The 22,573-nt window shown below is 37.7% G+C and overlaps 1 protein-coding gene across 1 annotated transcript; it reads right to left on the bottom strand.

The window, feature by feature from the left end:
* Positions 1-21,818: 21,818 nt before the first annotated feature.
* LOC113333634 (glutamic acid-rich protein-like) lies at positions 21,819-22,268 on the bottom strand. The gene is made up of 2 exons (XM_026580058.1): positions 22,081-22,268; positions 21,819-22,035 (listed from the first exon to the last, which is right to left on the bottom strand). The coding sequence occupies exons 1-2, from the start codon at positions 22,266-22,268 to the stop codon at positions 21,819-21,821; spliced, it is 405 nt and encodes a 134-aa protein (XP_026435843.1).
* Between the last annotated feature and the right edge of the window lie 305 nt (positions 22,269-22,573).

Here is a 22,573-nt window from a genome sequence, read left to right as displayed (position 1 = left end):
TTTTGGTATTTGAATTATTTTCTATGTTAAAATGTACAATTTATTCCTTGGGTTATCTATGTAGCTTTTTTTTCCTTGTAGTTGTGTTTTTTTTTGGTGTTTGGATTTTTTTTCTATGTTGAAATGTAAATTTAGTTTATCAACATGATAGTGTTTCCGCTAAATTTTGGGTCATTATTAAACTAGCCATCCTTTGGGTTTTTTTGTTTTTTTTTTTTTTGCGTTACACCTATGGTCCAGCCGGCCAGGCCACCTCAACCGACCTATGTAATTAGTTGAAAAGTAGAAAAATTATTTGGGTATTCCTAAGATATCATGATTTATTTTAGTTTGTTATGTTCGTAATGTATATTAGATTAAAAAGGAAATTAGATAAATATGAAAATATTCATTCCATATCTCATGATATCATGATTTATTTTAGTTTTTTATGTTCGTAATGTATAATAGATTAAAAGTAAATTTATATAAATATGAAAATATTCATTCCATATCTCATGAGATCATGATTTATTTTAATTTGTTATGTTCGTAATGTATATTAAATTAAAAAGGAAATTAGATAAATATGAAAATATTCATTCCATATCTCATGAAATCATGATTTATTTTAGTTTGTTATGTTCGTAATGTATATTAGATTAAAAAGGAAGATAAACATGAAAATATACATTCCGTATCTCATTATGTTGCTACAATATTCGGTGTAAATACCAAAGAATAGGTGATTTAAGATAATGATGGAAAACCTAAAAAATTAGGATTTTCCTTAGAAATATATATAAATTATACCAATCATAGAAAAAACATAGAGTATTAAGAGGAAAATGAGCTTTGCTAAGAGGGACCGTGGAGATGAAACTGACGAGGGGATCCAAAAATTTCCTCGACTAATTGCTGGTCCTCGTAAATTGAGGATTATTATTATTATGGACGAAGTAACTTTTGTTCCTGGTGTTCCTATCGACGCTGTAATTAGTTGTGTAGTCAGTAATGTTGAGAATGATGATGTTCCTGCTTATGCTGATGTTATTCCTGGTGTTCCTCTGGATGTTGCAATCAGTTCTGTAGTCAGTAGTGTTGAGAATGTTGATGTTCCTACTGTGAATGCTGATGTTCCTGCTTCTATTATTGAAATTATTGTTGAAGATTTTGATGTTCCAGATATGCCCGAGGATCCAAAAGTTAACAAGCATGATCTTAACAAGCATGTGGAGCCTGATGAAGCAAAAAATGGCAAATCTGAGGATGACAAGGCACCCAAGCCTGCTGGTTGGAGTGATCACGTTCACCTTTGTATTGCGAAAAGAATTGTTTGAAGATATTAGGGATGGTTCATTTTATATGTTTTTTTTGTTAGGGTTTGATTTATGGATTTATTTTTGTGGACGCGTTGAAAGTTGTTTTCATTTCTTGTTTCGTTTGCTAACTTTGTCATTTAGAAGAAGGTGATGTTTATGAATTCTTTTATTATTTAGTTATTGGAATCATGAAATAAATCAGATAATTATTTACAAGTTCACAGAGTTTACAGAATGCAATATACTCTTGCCAATTTATTTATTTATGAGGTGTGCATTCTTTTGGAAAAATAAATATAATTAGCTGAAAGAACAGCGGAAATGTAGAAAAATACAATTGTTTCCCCATGTAAACAATAAGAATAAATTTATCACTTTAGGTCTTATCTTATTATCTCCTTGCCAATACTTTTAACAAAAATACGAGTTTGAACAAATGCTATTGTAAGAAAAGTACTGCTATACGACGATGTTAACGATAATGATCTTTGCGTGGATTTTGATGAGAATGAGGAACCAGACTAATATGATAAAGAACCAGACTCATCTAACAAGTTATTTGCTTTTTAAACAGTGTTTTTGATGTGTGAACTTTTAGTTTACATATTTTTAAATATAAAGCATTTTGTCTGACCAGTTTGTTTTTCAGTGGTGGTTGTATTTCTTTTTTAAGTACTGCAATAGATGCAGGCTATTTTCGCTGATAGATAGGTTGACATTTATGTGATGAATGGTTCACATTGAACTTTTATGTTTTCCGGAAATGATGAACATGAAAATGGATGGGTTTAGTTTCTTTCTCTTTAGTAGCCTATTGTATGATTAGAATAATTCGTTTCCTACATAGGTGCCACTAATAATTCAAAATCATATGTTTCCTCCATAAAACAAGAATAATGCAGGAGACTACCCAGCTTAAAATTATAAAGGAAAATATTATTCGAAACATGAAAGTATAATTTCGAAATATATTTCTTAATTTTTTTCTATGGCCTCTTCTCGATTTGGTTAGATATAGGAAACTAAATTTCGAAAATTTTGGGAAACAATTTTATCATAACTGCCTATGGTATATTATCTGATAAAATAAGGAAATTAACCATATTGGTTACACATCAAAAATTTGGAAACAAAAAAGGAAACACCAAATACCTTTTGAGTGGCGGGTGGGCGGGATGAAATCATTCTCTTATGAAATCATAATTCTATTAATTACTATCTTCCACGTTCAGTTTCTATTACTTTCTTCCACGTTGAGTTCGATCTACTTTCTTCCATGTTCAGTTTCTATTACTCGATTCATTCTCTTATGAAATCATAATTCTATTAATTACTATCTTTAATATTTACAAGGAACCTACCTCTTCAGACTCGATCATTGTTGTTGGTATTATTTCTACAACCCATTATCGAATGAATATCAAATTGATGTTAGATTTTTTGCTTGATCTCATGGAATCAGATGTTAGATCTTATAGGTTTACTAGTTAAAGCATTATTAGGGTTTTTATTCTATTACTATCTCTAATATTTACAAGGAATCTACCTCTTTAAACTCGATCGTTGTTGCTCGTAATATTTCTACAACCCATTATCGAAATTTATGTTAGATGTTTTGTTTGATCTCATAGAATCAGATGTTAGATCTTATAGGTTTACTAGTTAAAGCATGATTAGGGTTTTTATTTGGTTGTATCAAAGAACAAGTTAATGACAATCACGGGTTGTACGATGAGATTTGATTTCATTTGTTACAACAATAATATTTTAGGCTTAAGTTACATGCATCATCTATTTTAAGATTTAGGTAAGGATCTTTCTTTCATGTTACTTAGTTAGGTTTTACTAGTTAGTTAGGTTTTACAAAATAAATAAATAAACTTACCGATGCTAATTGTTTTCTAGAGTTTTTTTATTGTTTGGGTTGGATTTTGATTGAGAGCTAATAACTCTACTTTGATCGACGATGTTGTGTCAATCATATATATACAAGGCTTCTCAAGATATAATCATTTGAGTCTCTGTTACTTGGCGAGCCTGTAACGTCTGCATTTTAATTTGACACTTTTAATAATACCATGTTTCTAGTTGGCCAATTTGACTATCATCTTCAAGCTAAATAATCATTATCTGGTGCTTTAGTGTTCTTGGCTTTTGTAACAAAAAGTTATATAAGACCGTCTAAACGGTACCTTTCGCTTTGTGGATAACACAATATTCATGAGGAGATTTTGTGTGTTAAAATGATTTTTTAGCCTCAATTTACATGCACCACTGAGTTCATGTTTTTTTTTTCTTCTTATAATACAAAAAAGGTGTAACACATGTTGCCTATCCTGTTAGGTTTAGCTAATAGATTCCAAAATAAGCTCAAATTCCTAACTGAGATGCACGTACCTACAAAGTTTATGTTATGGGAGAAGATGATGATTACAACAGGTCCCCAGAGGATGACCAATGGAGGGAACCATATGATGATGGGGATTTTGATGAAGACACAATGGGGTTAGATGAGAATTGTAATGACATTGTAAAATCAGATAACGAAGATGGTGAAAATTTTATGACCACCGGTACATATGAAGAAGCAACTGGTAATGTTCGAAATCTTGTACTTACTTGTTTTTACTTAAACATCACATGGTTTCATATGTTGCTTCCATGATTTCCAGAGTCAAACGATTTTGAAAATGATTTCGAAGTGGTAGAAGAAATAAAAATGGAAAAAGATCCCGAAGCAGAAAAGCAGCCACAAGAAGAAGACCCTACAACAGAGATTACAAAAGAGAGGGGAATGACAAGAATGTTGAAGCTGAATAAATACTTCTCCTAATATAATGCCAAAAAATGGAATATGTATTTTTGACAGTATGTTCCGACCTTTTGGTGGCAATAGAATTGAATTCAGTGGTTACCTAGGCTATTTGGCCCGTAGTATGGTTGGCTTAAAATATTTGTGTTGGAAGGAAGTCCCTCCAACAACAAAAGAAAATATGTGGGCGGAACTTCTGGTATGCATATGTGGTTATCAATTCGTCATTTTTGTTGTCTAACAGTGAGTCTGTGATTAACATACATTAGATGTTATTGCAGCTTCATTTTGAGGTTCCCCGGTGGATGAAGGGAGTGATCATGAATCGTCTACCTGATCAACTGCGGGATTTCAGAAGGAAATTGTACAAAAATCATGTAAAACCCTTTAAGGAATGACCGAACATACTAAGAACTGTCCCCAAAAAGTACAGAACGGGAGTGGACCAAGAAAGCTGGGAAAAGTTCCTTGATTATGTACAATCACCCAAATTTAAGGTACGGAATACACATTGCTTTTTCTAATTTGTGTTTCGTTCTTATTGTCTATCCTAGCATATTAATGAAATTATTTTTATTTCCTCTGCAAGGAAAATTCGGAGAAGAAAAAAGAGGCAATATCACGATCCAAGTTTCCACATCTTATGGGATGAGGAGGATACACAGGATTAAGAGATTATCTAATTTTTTCCTTGCGAACATTTTGAGAAACAATATCAACAAGTCTGGAGGAGAAGTAAGTGAACTGAGTTTTGATTAGATTGTGTAACTTATTTAAAAATTGGCATACAATATCTAATTTTTTCTAACAATGTGTTCAACTACAATCACAGGATGTTGGACCTAGCAACACCTCCTATCGATCTAAGAATAAGATAAGTTCAGAATCAGTTAAGAAACTTCCAAAAAAAACATGGGAAATCCGGTCTGGAGAGGTCATCTGAAAGCATGAAAGGGTCTGCGAAGCGAGACTCTCCTTGTACTAAAACGCCGACCGTTTCTACTGAATCCTCGGCGTCTTTAGTATCAAAAAAGAAGTCTTTGTATCCTCCATCCACGGGGGAATCTCAGAATGTGCCATCTGAAAATGTAACGATTGATGTATGTGAAAATACGGGGGTACAACAACCACACGCAACAATTCGTTTGGCAATTTGAAAGGACTTACTCCAATATACTTTCTAGAGAATCAACTAGACAGTCAGACTCAATCTAAAGAAAAGTATATACAAGAGTTTATATCTCTAACTCTCAATTCAATCTGCAATAATAAAATAGGAATTTGCGAGCCCGATTGAATATAAGAGGAGTAAAATTAAACGGTACCAAAGACCAATGTTCAAGGATCAATCAATCTCAATCAACAACCAAATATTGGATTTTCTGATCGATACAACGCACAACCTGTGATATTTCAATTATATAACAAAATATAATGCGGAAAAGAAATAATACAGACACCAGAATTTTGTTAACGAGGAAAACAACAAATGCAGAAAAACCCCAGGACCTAGTCCATCTTTGAACACACTACATACACTAGCCTAGTACCAATGAACTTCGGACTGGACTGTAGTTGAACCCTGATCAATATCACACTGATTCAAGGTACAGTTGTATTCCTTACGTATCTGATCCCAGCAGGATACTACGCACTTTATTCCCTTAGTTGATCTCACCCACAACCAAGAGTTGCTACGACCCAAAGTCGAAGACTTGATAAGCAAATATGTCTCACACTGAAAAGTTTATTGGAATAGATAAATCTGTCTCCCACAAAAGTACCTATGATCTTTTTTCTGTCTTTTGATAAATCAAGGTGAACAGGAGCCAATTGATAAACCGGTCTTATATTCCCGAAGAACAACCAAGTATTATCAATCACCTCACAATAATCTTAATCGACTAGCGAAACAAGATATTGTGGAATCATAAACGATGATACGAAGATGTTTGTGATTACTTTTTGACTTGCCTATCGGAGATATTAATCTCGAGCCAATCATTCTAATTGTACTCAACACGATAGAAACAGCAAGATCAGATCACGCAACTACAGAGAAAATAGTTGGCTCTGGATTCACAATCCCAACGAAGTCTTCAAGTTGTTAACCTATAGGGTCTCGAGAGAAACCTAAGGTTAAAGGAGAATCAACTCTAGTTATGCAACTATTAACATACAGAAGTGTGGGGATTAGATTTCCCAGTTGCTAGAGTTCTCCTTTATATAGTTTTCAAATCAGGGTTTGCAATCCAAGTTACCTTGGTAACAAAGCATTCAATATTCACCGTTAGATGAAAAACCTGATTCAACCAAGCTAATATCTTTCAGCCGTTATATCGAACTTATCTTGTTGCACACAAATGAAATGTACCCTCATTTAGGTTTATGTAACAATACCTAAACGTGTACACCATGTTGGTTCAATAATAGTTAACCGAAGTTATCCATATGATTACTCTCATATCAATAATGTTCATCTTAACCATAACTAGTTTAAATGACTCAAATGAAACTAGTTAAAGAGTTGTTCAATTGCTATATTCTCATAAACATTATAGCCACGGTTTGCGAAGATTGCATTCCTTATTTTGTAAATATTTAAGTTCATAAACATAACCGATTTTAGAACTTTAACCTTCAAGTATGCAAACGGGTACGCGTACTTGAAATATCCGGACCAAAATTGGGTTTCGCGAGTACGTAAACGGGTACGCGAACTTCCAGTTCCAGCAGAAATATTTGGACATGAACCTTATGCAAGTACATGAACGGGTGCGCATAATTATTCCCGGATTTTTCTCAAGCCAACGGGTACATGTACGGGTACGCATACTATGGTTCCTGGACATGGATTATATATGTGCAAGAGTACACAACATGACATATCCAATAATGGTTAAGTGTTCTGAACTCTTATTTCAATCATTGAAACTTTCTTAGAGGATGACAGTAGCCTTTTTCACATACTATTAGCATCAAAGCAATTTTCAAGATATTGAAATAATCATAACGAAACATTCCAAGTTTACACCAAATGATTGTATCACACAAACCATGTAAGATGTTGCTTGGAAATTTTCACATGATCATTTATTGACTCGCATCAAGAATATAAGATGAAGTTGGTCGAAATGAAATCTTACCAACACATATTTCGAGAAATATATAAGCGAGTTAAACTTAGCTCGAAATCTCAAATGTGTATAATAGAAAACTATATCGTAATATGACTTATGTCTCAATATAGGAGATAGAGTAGAAATAGATTTTCCAAGTGATAGATGAGTTTCAGTCTCCACATACCTTTTGTCGATGAAGTTCCACAAGCTCTCCTTAGTAGTTCTTCGTTTTCAAATGATAAACGTCGTGAAGTCTAAGTCTCAACTACACAATATATGTCCTAGTCCGAGAAATCTATAAGTAGACTAGAAATCAAGACTTATAGTTTTGATCACTAACATTGACAAACATGCTTGAGATAGAAATGCATGCGAGTTCGACCGAGCAGTGCTCTAACAGTATTGTTTTTCAACGCATTTAAATTTTTAATATTCCATTTATTATCTCTCATGTGCCATGTGTTTTTACAGGGCATAGGATGCAAACTTTGTTCTGGAGAAAAGGACAATATCGTTTTCATTGGTACAACTTACTCTAAAAAGACGGAAATATTTAAATTGAAGTCAAGAATGATTGGTTCAGTTACATGCTACAACGTCTGGGTTAATGAAGTACTAAATGAAACCATCAAATTACCCGCAGGCAAATCTGGGATAAAAACTTTAAAAGATGTTTGTGATGCTGAAATTTGTTGGCCATTAAATCAAACCATCTTGGATCAAAAGGTTGGTTGTTTGGCTTGTTTGCTTTATTAACTCATTGGATATGTTTTTGCGTAAACCAGTTTTATATATAGCTTGTTTGATATTAAAGATGAATATGCTATCACCTATATGAATCACGGACGTTAGTGTATATTTTAGAGAACCTTATAGACCGAGATATGTGGTTAGCTATATGATATATTTTAGAGAACCTTATAGACCGAGATATGTGGTTAGCTATATGATTATGAGTTAGTTGTGCATTGTGCTTAAATGGTTTCACTGCAAAAGGAAGGTGCATATTTCATTTCAATTTTCTGATGCAGGTAAGTCAACCAAAACATTCCGAGGATGTGGAATCACCGCCTCTACTCAACCAAAGCCAATCTCGTATTGTAATATCTGAAAAAGTTCTGAAGGTATGTGTTTTAAACCAGTTACATGATCTTAAGATCATATGAGTATCAAATATGCTATCAACTATATGAATCACGGATGCTATGGTGTATTTTGGAGAACTTTATAGACCGATATGTGTTACCTATTTGATTATGAGTTAGTTGTACAATGTGCCATAATTCAATCACTGCATATTTGTTACCTATTCAATTTATTTGTGTCTTTGCATTCACGGTGGAATTTGGTATATTTTTTACCCGAATATGGAATATTACTCTACTATTGCAGGTAAGTCAACAAAATTCTGGGAAATATACTCTGGATGTGACATCAAAAGCTCCACCTAATCGGAGCTAATCTGAGATCACGATAACTAAAGAAGTTTCTCTGGTATCTGTTTTATTTTTACATGCATTTTAAATCTCAATTTGTTTTGAAGTTTTCGCTTGAAGATGTTCATATGCCATATATTTCCGCAGGGTAGAAGTTGCAACCTTTTTGACCAGTCTAAGGAAAACATCCTTGCTAGAGGTAAAGCTTTTTTGTTAAAAGTAAAACAACAATTACATGGAAATGATGGGGTGGAGGTTGATTTCCACAAAATCCTGATTGAGGAAGTAATAAAGGAGAATTTTTGTCTGTCCGTATGATTTGCTGGTATAGAAACATTAGGACAAACTGTTGGGAAAACGATTCCTTGGCCAGAGTGTGGTGTTCAGTTTACCGAGCCTCCTAAGGTTAAGGTTAGTTGCTTGGCTTGTTTGATTTGTAAGTCGAATATACATAAACCAGTCTATCTAGTTCGTATTAATTACGAAGGATATATGAGACACAAAGATGATACCAATTATATGAATCACCGATCCAAGTGTAAATTAGAGAACCTAGAAAAATAGAAATATGTGTAACATTCAAAAGTAACTAAGTAGCATTCTTCTAATCTTATGCATATTTCTACCAGTAATTCCCAACCAACTACTTCTCTATGGAAGTCTCCTACACGTAGCAACCCTTCTGATGGATCTAAGAAGAACTCGTGCACATCTATGAGAGAACCTATGGATAAGACATCTAATGTAGTATGTTTTTTTCTTGGTTATAAATCTATATTGCTGATTCTAGCGTCTTCTCTTTATATATGATGTTCATATGTCGTAATTTCTGTAGGAAGCAAAATACGACTTTTGGCATGGATCTAGGGAAAACATCATTCCTAGAGGCAGTATTTTACCTACGGTGCCTCATCAGAAAATACATGGAAAAGATCTTCCTAGTAACTGTTATGATGTCAATATTCTTGAGGTTATCGAGCCATTGTTCGTGTTAACAGAACCAAGTGGTGACTTTAAGACAATATACGAAGATGAAAACAGTTTTGTGGGATGGCCGAAAGATAAGTGTACCATCTCTGATGACAAGGTTAGTTTCTTAGATCTTTTGCTTTGTTAATCAAGTATATATATATTGTTTTACGTAAATCGTGAGTTTCATTAAAGAATAAGTTTGAGATAAAAATATATTAACAACTAAATGGAACATGAATGCCAGTATAAATTAGAAAATTGATCTATTGAATAAAGATATTTGGTTACGGATTTTATTATGGACGTCAGTTGTGAAAAATGGTGCGGCAGTCAGACGAATTCTCCTTGGATTTTATTATATATAATACATTTAATCTCTTGCTGCAGGAAACTCCACAGCATGGAAAACCTCATAAGCAACCAGAACTAGTTTTAGATTCTGAGAATAAATTGGACAGTGATCTAAGAACACCTACCAGCCTAGCAGATGATCAACGGAATGAGAAGCACCTAACAATCAATCAACATTCCGGGAGTCATGCAGCCTCTGAAATGCTTCCTGAGAAGCCTAAAAATGTGCGGAAAAAGTTATATGTACAAAATGTAGAGCATGCATACCAACTTCCAGATGAGCAACATAGGAAAACAAGGTTTGGCGCATTGAGAATGTCACAACCTGATCCATTAAGTGCAGATAAACCACCATCAAAAAAGTTGAAGAAAAACTGATGATTTTTAGATAAATGTTCTTTAATATTTTCTTTTGCAAACTTTTAGAACAAATCTAAACATTTTACTGTGTGATTAATAACAATATGAATTTCATATTTAACCACAATTTCTAAAATATAAGAGAATTTGGTACCAAATGAACGATTGGGATAGTGCCAGGTGGACAGTGTAGAAAGCATTTATTAGAAAAAAAAATGAACGTCTCAGTTAGTGCCATGTGTATGAAGGTAATTGCAATCAAGATTAATTGACGTGGATAAAAATCACATATAGCCACGTTAAACAAATTAAATTGGCGCGGCTAAATATCACATATAGCCACGTTATATGGCGTGTCGGTAGGATATCAAATGAACGGATCATAACATTAATGTGGACGGCGTAGGATGCATCTAATTTGATGGTCAATATTGCATCATCTTAAAAGAGATTCAACAGTTCCTAATACTACCACGTGGATGAAGGTAATTATACACAAGATTAAATTGGCGTGGCTAAATATCTCATATAGCCACGCTATATGGTGTGTCTATAGGATATCCAAAAAACGACTCACAACGTTACATGTGGATGGTGTCGGATGCATCAGATTTGATGGTCAATATTGCATCACCTTGAAAGAGATTCAACGTTTCCTAATACAGACACATGGATGAAGGTAATTGCACACAAGATTAAATTGGCTTGTCTAAATATCACATATAGCCACGTTATATGGCATGTCTATAGGATATCCAATGAACGAATCATAACGTTACATTTGGAGGGTGTAGGATGCATCTAATTTAACGTTCAATATTGCATCATCTTAAAAGAGATTCAACGGTTCTTAATATATCCACGTGGATGAAGGTAAATGCACACAAGATTAAATTGGCGTGGCTAAATATCACATATAGACACGGTGTATGGAGTGACTAAATATCACATATAGTCATCTATATGGCATGTCTATAGGATATCCAATGAACGGCTCACAACGTTACATGTGGCTGGTGTAGGATGTATCTAATTTAACGGTCAATATTGCATCATCTTAAAAGAGATTCAACGGTTCCTAATATAACCACGTGGATGAAGGTAATTGAAATTAGCTTGGTTAAACATAACATATAGCCATGTTAAACCTATATGTTGTGTCTATTGGATAACCAATGGCTACGCCAAAACACAAATTGCGTGTATGTATGGTAAATAATGATTACGCCAAAATATTAATTACGTGTCTGTATGGTAAAAAATGGCTACGCCAAATACAAGTTGTGTGTCCATAGGAGAACCAATGGCCACGCCAAAAAGCAAATTTGCGTGTCTAATGGGTACCATTGGCCACGCCAAGTGCCATATGAACTTAAGTACTTCCGTAGATGGTGGATTTTCAACAAAGGTCAAAACCGTAAAATCATGATACATGTTTCTGACACGGCTTTCAGGAATGTGACGATTCATATTTTACGAAGGCATGATGATTATGCATTTCGGAAGGCCTCCACTAGCTGAGCGTTCGATACCTCGCTTTTCATCATGCCCACTATGTAGAATAACATAATTGGGTGGTTCTCCGTAAGATTGAGAGCAATAACGCCTTCAGGACGTCGGTGACACTCGTTGTTCCCTGACTACATGACAGAGACCCTCCTCTATATAGAAGAACGATTGGGTGGTTCTCCGTAAGATTGAGAGCAATAATGCCTTCAGGACGTCGGTGACACTCACTGTTCCCTGAATATGTAGAGAGACTGTGTATAGACCCAGGCGGTTCTCCGTAAAATTGAGAGCAATAACGTCTCCAGGACTTCGGCAAACATCCGTTGTTTCCTGACTATGCACCTCAGAATGGGTATGACGCTTTAACTGGCTAATATCCCTTCTGCAATGGATTAATTCTACCGTGACATCCACCACTGGATTCCTAGAAAATAATCTATCTTATCTTATTACTCCTATTCCACGGTCAAACTCACGACTGGTTCTATAGAATGGTAATAGATAAATGTATTGCTCTGACTTCATGATCAAATCCACGGCTTGATCTCATGAAATGGTAATAGATATTACTCCTATTTCGTGGTCGAATCACGGCTGATCTCATGAAATAGTAATATCACCACCAATCTTATTACTCCGATTCTGTGGTCGAATCCACGATCTCATGGAATGGTAATACCTATTTTATTATTATTCCGAATTCATGGTCGAATCCAAGGCTGATCCTATAAATTGATAATAATAAACTACTCACTTTTATTGCTCAATTTCATGAATCATTCTCCACTGAATTTCATAAATTAGTAATAAATCTCAGCAATCGGGCATCTGAGCTATTCCTGAGTGAGTCCCATAAAATGGTGCAAGTGTACTCAACCATGATGCACGAACGAGCACCCAAATGCGCGAACGAGCATCCAAAATATGGACAAATGAGGAATCCTGCACAAAACGGGAGAGAGAAAATAATAACATTAAAATAATGAAGAAGCGCCCATGGGCCGGCCGGCCATGCCTTAGCCGTGGCCGGTCCCATGCTTCCTCCATTATTATCCTTATTTTTGTTGTTTTCATGAACCCATGAAAACTCCTCCATTCTAACAACTTTCCTTGGTTGAGGAAAACTCATGGTTTCTCCATATTTTCGTGGTTTCATGAAAAATAATAGTATAAAAATAGGAAAAAGAGTCGTGGGACCGGGAAACTTAGCCGGACGGCCATTCCCTAGCCGTGGACGGTCCCACATCTTGCAATCCCTAATCTTTCATAAACTATTATTTCCCTCATCTTGTGAAACTTCCCTGTTTCAGCAAAAATCATGGTTTCTCCATATTTTCTCAAATATTGCTCAAACCATGAAAAAGCCAAAAGTCAACATGGTCCCATGACCGACAAGGCTACGCACGAAAAGAATATTAAAATATTTATAAAATATTGATCAATTGAGCATACATGCTCATTCCTGCAAAAATCAAGAATTTCAGTCAAGATGAAACTCTTCTGAAAATTCACAATGTTGCTCGAACACACATCAGAAAATGTTGAAACTCTTAGTACGGAAACACGGACACCATGGTAACACGTGCATTCCCTCTTGACTGACCAGGGTCATCCCTAGGGCTTGCACAAAGCCGGTCTCACACGTTTTCCTAATTTTTACCTAATTTGCGCAATTACTCATATTGGGTCCAAGCTCTTTCCAAACAACTTGGGATTTGATCAATCGACCATCAGTCGGTCCCACACCCTCAAGGGCCGGTTCCATGCCTTCTTGGCCGGTCCCTCACTTTTTCATAATTAGGTTTTATCACCTAATGCTCAATCGAGCACTATTTCAATAAATGATGAAACCAACATTTAATCGTCATTCCTTCACCAACCAGTCAACTCGGGACCCTGGTGTACGCTCACTCGAGAAATTGGGCGTCGCATGGACTTCCATAGTCCCGTGTGGTCGGTCCCTCCTTGGCTCATGACCTATTTTCAGTAATCCATCAATTAATGAGCAATCGATCAAAATTAAGGGTTTCGAACAAACGCTCAACAAATTATCATTCTGAGCATGTTCACACTTTGAACAAATTTATGTTGATCCAGCAAACAACATGCAGATTAATTATATAATATTTGGTAATCTACCAATATTTTTAATTAATATTTTTACTGGGTCACGGCATCCCTAAATAATTTGCTGAATTGAGAGATACTTGCTCAATCCATTAAAATTCAGTAAATTATCAGTAATTTGCTAAAATGAGCAATACTTGCTCAGTTGCTCGAATATTGATCCAATTATCAATATTCAGTAATTTTTCAGTAATCCGTCGAATTGAGCAATTGCTCGAATATTGATCCAACTATCAATATTCAGTAATTTGTCGAACTGAGTAATACTTGCTCAATTGTCCAACTATCAATATTCAGTAATTCCCAATACTTACTCAATTGCTCCAACCATCAATATCCAGTAATTCGTCGAGCAACACTTGCTTAGTTACTCGAATGTTCCACTGAGAAATTCGTCATTCATGCTTAATTCAACAAAACCTAGACTGTCTAAATCAGTCAACATGACTAATTAAACACACGTCTGTCATGCAGACTCCATGATTCGTGAGACAGCAATCACGTCACAAATGGGGGATATCACTTAGGGTTTTGGTCTGGCAGCCTACGGCACGTGGATACATCCACAATGAGAGAATGTGAGTAAGTCGTGCAACGGTTGAAGGAGTTAGAAAAGTAGTGGGTGAATTATAAACCAAGTCTCCCCACGACCTGGAACTGGTTTCACCACGATTTCCCACTTTCCCACTCTTTCACTCAAGAAACCGTCACACTTACAGGGATCAAGGTATTCATGACTCTGAAAATATAAATAAGTCTCTGAATCCATGATTGAAGACAACGAATGATCACTAGCTATCAGCAATTGTCAACATAGAATTTATCGAGTAACTACTCTCAAGAATTCGTCAATCTACCAGAACTTATTCGAAATCAGCAGTTCACCATTAGTGCAGAAACCTTCAACACATCCACAATCCTTGATCATCATTGATCCCACACAATTCTCAGCTTCTCTCCTACAGATCAACCCATCTCCCTCTTTGTGACCGAATTGACCCTGGAACGACCATTGTCTTGGTTTAGGCCGGAGTCATACAGATTGATCTCTCAAATCTAAGCACTCCCTTTACAGGCATCTGTGTGAGGTTCAGCAGTTTGCTCGGTTAAGGAATCTCGATCGTACGCTCGAATCTTCACTTTCCTATAAAACCAGCAAACCGTTTTCCCCCATCCAAAAATTGGCAACCAAAGTGGGAGATTAATCTCTCGGTTGCAATCTCAACTTTCAAAAATGGTTGGTCTTAGGTATAACTCAACTACTTCGAATTCTAGTCAGAATATTTCGAATAGAAATGTTCCTCCTTCCAACACTCTTTCCAATGGAACTGCAGACGCGGAAATCCCGACCTTGATCGAACTGGCACGAGTACAGGAGATTCATACAAGGAACATGGATCTGATGAAAGAGACGCTGAACAACATATTGAATTTCCTTGTCAGACTGACATCAGACTTGAGTGGCGCTCCTGCTCAAGAAACTCTGACGCTGATGGCTAATCCCTCGACCGATGATCATCCTCGAGCCAACAGGTTCACCACATATGAAAAGCCGGTGGAACAAGAGGTTGCACATTTGATCCAGAATCTATGTGAACTGCTGCATTTCTCCAGAGATCAGCGCACGGAAAGTTTGCCGCACTCAACAAAATATCATCTGACGCGCGAATAGTTCCATCATCTCTGGTGGTTGAACAAGTGTCCATGGTATCTGAACTTTCGATCAACAACATTACCTTCACTGAGGAATACCGAATGGCGGAGGAAGGCCATAACCGAGCCCTGTTCGTAACTGCTTCCGTTAAGGAATCCAAATTCAGGAGATTTCTCATCGACACGGGTGCCTCCACGAATGTCATCACTATGAAGACTCTCAAGGAAGCCAAAGTTTCATAAAGCAATATCGTTCATCATCCCATATTGATGACGGGTTTGAAGGAAGCCAAAGTCACACATACGGGTATGTCTATGTGGATATGAAAGTGGGTCCAATTCGATCCACTGTCAAGTTTCATGTGATCGAGAAAGACCCTGACTATCACATGATACTCGGAAGACCATGGCTTCACGACAATAAGGTTGTTCATTCAAAGTACCACGGTGTATGAAGGCTTTGTTCAACAACAAAATTGTCCGCATCCCAGCTTTGGTGTCTCCTTATGCTCCAGTTTATGATGCTGAGTTCCTGGAACCTCCAAAGAGCATCCCCGAACCTCCAAGCAAGATCTGCAATACTCCACTCCCAAGTTGGAAGTATATTGAGAAAGCTGAAAAACCATCATCAATAGATGCTAAATCCGTCAAGTCGTCTATTACACCACTCAAGCGTCGTCAGGGTCAAGGTACGACTCATAAAAAGTCCAACTTTATTACTGATTATGATGCAGAAGGGAGAGTCATTTATCTCCATCTTAAGGATTAGCAATTAACAGGGGAGGTCTATGAAAAGTCTCCCCGCCCTGAAGAATCATGCCAGAGTGAGTAATCACCCGATGAGGAAATTAGAGATGCACCACGACAGCTGCAAGATGGCACAGATTCCACAACTGACGATCTTGAAACTATCAACATCGGAACAGACGAGAACCCAAGGCCAATTCTAATCAGTTCTGCTCTCTCACCTGAGGAACGATAAGGATTGATAGGTGTGTTGAAGAGTACAAAGATATCTTCGCCTGGACGTACGAAGAGATGCCCGGCCTGGACGATAAATTAGTCACTCATCATCTGCACATCACTCCCGGTTCCAAACCTATCAAACAACCGCCCAAGAAATTCATACACGAGGTTGAGGAACAAATCAAGGTGTAAATCCAGAAACTACTAACAACAGGATTCAAAAATCCCATTCAACATCCAACATGGCTGGCGAACATTGTCCCAGTTAAGAAGAAAAATGGCCAGATTCGATGATGTGTGGATTTCAGGAACATGAACAAGTGTTTCCCGAATGATGACTTTCCATTTCCAAACATTGATATGCTCGTCGACGCAACCAGCAGTCACGACATGTTCTCGTTCATGGACGGTTATAGTGGATGCAACCAAATCAAGATGTACGAGCATGACGCTAACAAGACTGCATTTCAGACTCCCATTGGAAACTTCCACTACACAGTGATGCCTTTCGGCTTGAAGAACGCAGGAGCCACTTATCAGCGAGCCATGACCGTAATATTCCATGACATGATGCACAAGCAAGTAGAGGACTATGTTGATGATGTGGTGGTAAAATCGAAGACTCGGACATCCCACCTGGACATCCTAAGACAAGTCTTCGAAAGATGCAGGGAAGACAAACTAAAGATGAATCCTCTAAAATGCGCTTTTAGTGTTTCTTCCGAAAAGTTTCTCGGATTCCTGGTTACTGCAGAAGGAATCAAGGTTGATCCAGACAAGACAAAAGATATTAATACCATGCCTCCTGCACAAACTGTGAAAAGAGCTCCAGAGTTTCATGGGCAAAGTCAATTATATCCTTTGTTTCATTCCTGGACTCGCTCAACTCATTGCTTCATTCACTCTTCTGTTGAAGAAAGGACCAAATTTTGCATGGACAACTGTTCAACAAGAAGGATTTCAGAAAATACAACAAATATTACTATCACTCGCTGTCATGAAATCTCCAGTGCAAGGACGACCGCTGATACTTTATACAGCCTCCAGCGATGTCGTCATTGGAGCACTCCTGGCTCAAGAGGATGAAGAAGGTTTAGAACGTCCAATCTATTACTTCAGTTGCACAATGAGGGATGCCCAACTCCGATACCCAAAGGCTGAAAGGGCATGTCTAGCATTGGTTCATGCAATTCAGAGATTCAGACATTATCTACTATCAAACAGGGTCGTGCTGGTGGCCAAAGTTGATCCCATAAAATTCTTACTGTCAAAAACTGCATTGATCGGGAGACCAGCAAAATAGATACTTCAAATGTAAGAATTTTACATAGCGTGTGTCCCTCCAAAAGAAATCAAAGGACAAGCAGTCGCAGACTTACTTGATGCTTTCCCTGGAGAAGACGTCACAATGTTGCATGAAGAAATGCCTGGTGAGTTTCCAGAAATTTCAGTCGTTCAAGAAGAAACATGGCTACTATATTTTGATGGATATTCCACTCCGAGCAATGATAATGGTGGAGTGGGCATTGTGCTAGTATCTCTATCCGGTGAAGTCTTCTCACATTCGTTCAAGCTGGATTTTCACTGCACCAACAATTCAGGAGAATATGAAGCTTTTATCCTAGGGTTATCTTTAGCCAAGAAAGCCAGAGCAAAGCACTTAGAAATCAGAGGAGACTCAAAGTTGATGGTCTATCAAATGAATGGAGTATACTATCTCAAAGAAATAACACTTGCTCCATTCAGGACCGAGGCGCAACGACTATTAACTCATTTTTCTGATGCAACAATTGTCCATACCGGCCATACCAACAATATACATGTTGATTGTCTATCAACTCTAGCATCCAAACTGTAATTTGAAGGATTCGAGAAATCCATCACTGTACAAAGGCGCTCTGTATCATCTACCTGACTTACTCAAGTCGAAGATGCTCAATCGAACGACTGGCGGGCGCCCATCATTTATGAATTGAGCAATTCTCTTACGGAGGGGAAAATTAGTCTCAAGGAGATGAAATACCTTTTCTTGCTGCACGGAGCGTTATATTACCGCAATCCTGATGGATCCCTGTCACGATGCCTCGGAGATACCAGTGAACAACTCAAACGGATACATGAGGAAATATGTGGGCAAACCATAGTGGTCACACTCTACAGAAGACTTCAAAGGCTTGGTTACTATTGGCCCTCCATGGAAGCTCAGTCGAGGATGCTGCAAGGATCCTGTCCCGATTGCCAAACACCGCCTCGTCATTTGGAGATTATAACAATCCATCACACTGGAGACTGGAGAGAACCTTACATAAAGTATCTTCGCGACAACGATCTTCCATCGGAGAAGAAGGGAGCAATCAAACTCATTCAAATATACAAGCGTTTTTTCTACCTGGAAGGGATGTTGTATCGCAAAAGCTTTGGTGGGAATCTCATGAGATGCTTGGATGAACATGAAATTCCTACAATCTTGAAAGAGATGCACGAAGGTGAACACCAAGGAAAGAAGAAGTTATTTCTCCAAATTCATGATAAATATTATTGTCCAATCATGTAAGATGATGCATCCGCCTATGTTCGGAGATGTCATCAATGCCAGGTTCACGGTAACCTCATTCACACTCCTTGTCTTCCATTAAATTTTGTGAGCAGTCCATGGCCCTTCTACAGCTGGAGACTGGATATTATCGGGAAAATCAATCCAGCATCTTCGAAGCAACATGAATTCATCATTACAGCAACTGACTATTTTACCAAGTGGGTTGAAGCTATTCCTCTTCGAAACACCACTGGAGTCACAATTGCAGCTTTTATCAAAGAATATATCATTTGCAGATTTGACATTCCTAAACACATTATTATAGATAATGGAACTCCCTTCGCCAACAAACATGTTGCGGAATTTCTCGAGGAATATGGGATCAAACAGATTTTCTCCACACCATACTATCCCCAAGGAAACGGAAAATCGGAGAGTACCAACAAAACCTTGATCCGGATTCTCAGTCGAATAGTTCATGACAATCCACGAACGTGGCATGAGGAATTACACATGGATTTATGGGCCTACCGTACCGCACCAAGGAGTTCAATTGGGACTTCACCATATTCTCTTGTCTATGGCACTAATGTTATCCTCCCAGCTGCGATCAAGATTCCCTCTGCAAGAATCACGGCGTACAGTGGAGTGCAATGGGATGAAATCGAAGTATCTAACTCGAGGATTGTTGAGTTAGATATGCTTGAATCGAGAAGGGCTAAGGTAGAAAAATATGTGGAAACCTACAAACAGAGAATTTCCAAGGCATACAACAAAATGGTAAGACCTCGAACATTTCAAGTAGGAGATTTGGTTTTGAAAACAACAAAACATATCCAGCAAGACATGTCCGCCCCCAAGTTCTCTCCTAAATGGGAAGGGCCTTATACAGTTATCAAGGCAGTATCTAGCGGATATTACAAAATCTTAGATGTTAATGGAGGAGTCGAAGGAAATATCATCAATGGAAAGTGGCTCAAGGCATATTATGCTTGAACGATACTTAAAGTATTAAATTTCTAAATGTAATTTCCGTTTTCTCCAAAAGAGTATGCAGTATGCTCATTCATTCAAAATTCCAAGTATTTTGTGAATCTCACAAGAATTTTTGAATCATCCACTTTATTCAAAACAAAATCTCAGACCTACATAAAAAAAAAATTCTCTCGCCAACGCTCACTCATAGTAAACCATCCAAAAGAGGATAATCTCTATAGAAAACCCTGTCAAGTTTTTTCCGGAAATTTTTGGTTTTCATTTTAAAGTCCTGAACCGCCTTCTCAACTCTTGCTGACTCCAAGGAAAGTGTCTTTTCCTCCTCCAATATGGCAGTGGTCGCAGAAATCGCATCAGCAGCAGCCTCCGCCTTGTGAATTTTGATCATCTCGAGCCTATGACGAAGCCAGCCTATGTTAAACTGCAGGGTTTCACAGTTTGAAATCATCTCGTCCCATTTGTGGAGTTCATGATTCTTAACATCTCGCAGATGCATCCGGTTCATCTCTTTAATGATCAGTAACAACCATACAACTGTAGTCAGGAGGGTTGGTAGAAAGCCCTTTCATACTTCGGTCGTAGCAATACGCCCGTACCTTCTCCAAATTTTGGTATACAGGGGCGCGTGACACTTGGGAATGACGAATCCACCAACCACTTCATTATTCGGGCAATTGTTGATCATGGGAGCTTCAAATGGGAGTCAAGATGTTGGGTATTCGTGAGCGTGAACTCTATCCCCAGCCTCCACGGAATCAGTAGGTTCTTCGTCGACACGGTTGTTGCTAACGTCGACCACGAACACGGATTTCCCATTCTTCCTCTTGCTAGCATCGGCAAAAACACGAACATCAACATGCGATGAAGTATAGGAATATTTAGTTTTATCGAATATCGAGCATGGTAAAACTCCAGTTGAGAAGTTATGGAATTACTTACGAATGCTCCAGCTTCAGCATGAGCCGACCTATATCGGGAAAGAGCTTTAACAATCCGTTTGGGTCTCAAACTACAAGAAGAATACTGATTGTTCTGATTATCCTGCGATAAATTATTTTCTTTTGATCAATCACCCTGATTGAACGGAGATAAGAGAAAATGTGTAACTCACCGAAACGGATACTGCCGCAACACGTTCTGCGCGAGATTCACTTCTTGAAGAAACACTGCTTCCAGACATGGTGATGAGAGGTATGATCGTGATCAAATTTCTTCTGATAGTATACAAAGGCAAGAGATGATGGACTGTTTGTGTAAGAAACCCTAGGAATTGCAAGTCGAAACGTGGATATTTATCCCATAACGGGTAAACAAGTTGTTGTGGTTTCTACTGAAACCCTAAATCTCGAATCAGAGGCATGACGAATGGGAGAAGCATAACAATACTGGGGACTGACCATTCAGGTGTAGTCAACATTACGACTATAGATTGATTATCTGGCAGACCTCGTATTTCTCAGACAGTTCATATAGTTGCACTTCGTGGATGATTATTGTCCACGTGGACATTGGTCCATCAGCCGGAGATATGAAGAATATTTGGAAAACGATACGACGAGGGGTTATGATTCAAAAAATAATCTCTAAAGAAACGTCGCTACAGTAAAACTGCACAAATAACAAGAGAATATCTACTTCAGCAAAAACAAATAATCCCAGAGAGGTTCATGAACAAGACTACTCATCAGATTCATCGGGGCCATCAGATCTGTCAGAATTATCATATTCATCATCATCGTCTTTTGCGGAATCCTCTTCGAGCTCTTCGTCGGAATCACTATCAGGGCCATTGACGAAGTCTGGATGAATATCAGGATCGCTGTATAATGAGTCCTGGTACTCTTCTTCTTTACGCTCAGCTTCAAGGTTAGATTTGACCAGTCTCTCGATCTCCCTGGTACGCCGGTCTGGATTAATCTTGCGATCTTACGGCACCCACACGGGTTCATCTTTCGAAGCATCAGAGTCAGAGGGTAAACCATCGGCTCGAGATTGAAGTTTCTCCTCAGCTGCTAGCACTCTACACCGGACTCGGTCCCTTCTTCGTTGATGATCATCCAACCTATCATCCTCGGTTTTTCTCTTCATGAGCTCATCATAAGTGACTCTCCAGTCATTAAGAGGCATGCTAGGCGTCGTTCACTTAGCATGATTCTTCTTAGATCACGATTTGACTGCGGAAGCTTTGGAGTCTTCTTCAGAGGAGCTGGAAGAATAATAATAATCAGAATCACTGCTACTGCTGGAAGTCACCATCGTATGGAACCAAATCAGAAGCACATGATTACAGATATCCTAATATTGATTTCATAACGAAAGTGGTAATCCTCAACTCTTACCTATTTACAATTTCACGAACTTAGTGATAACAACGTAAAACTCTGAAAACTTGCTTGCTTCTTAAAACCTGCAAGAACGAGCAAAATTTGAAG

The sequence above is a fragment of the Papaver somniferum genome, unplaced genomic scaffold (assembly GCF_003573695.1).
Source record: "Papaver somniferum cultivar HN1 unplaced genomic scaffold, ASM357369v1 unplaced-scaffold_133, whole genome shotgun sequence".
NCBI classification, from domain to species: Eukaryota; Viridiplantae; Streptophyta; class Magnoliopsida; order Ranunculales; family Papaveraceae; genus Papaver; species Papaver somniferum.
The sequence above is the reverse complement of the archived record's forward strand: the minus strand, read 5'-3'. Positions and strand labels throughout refer to the sequence as shown.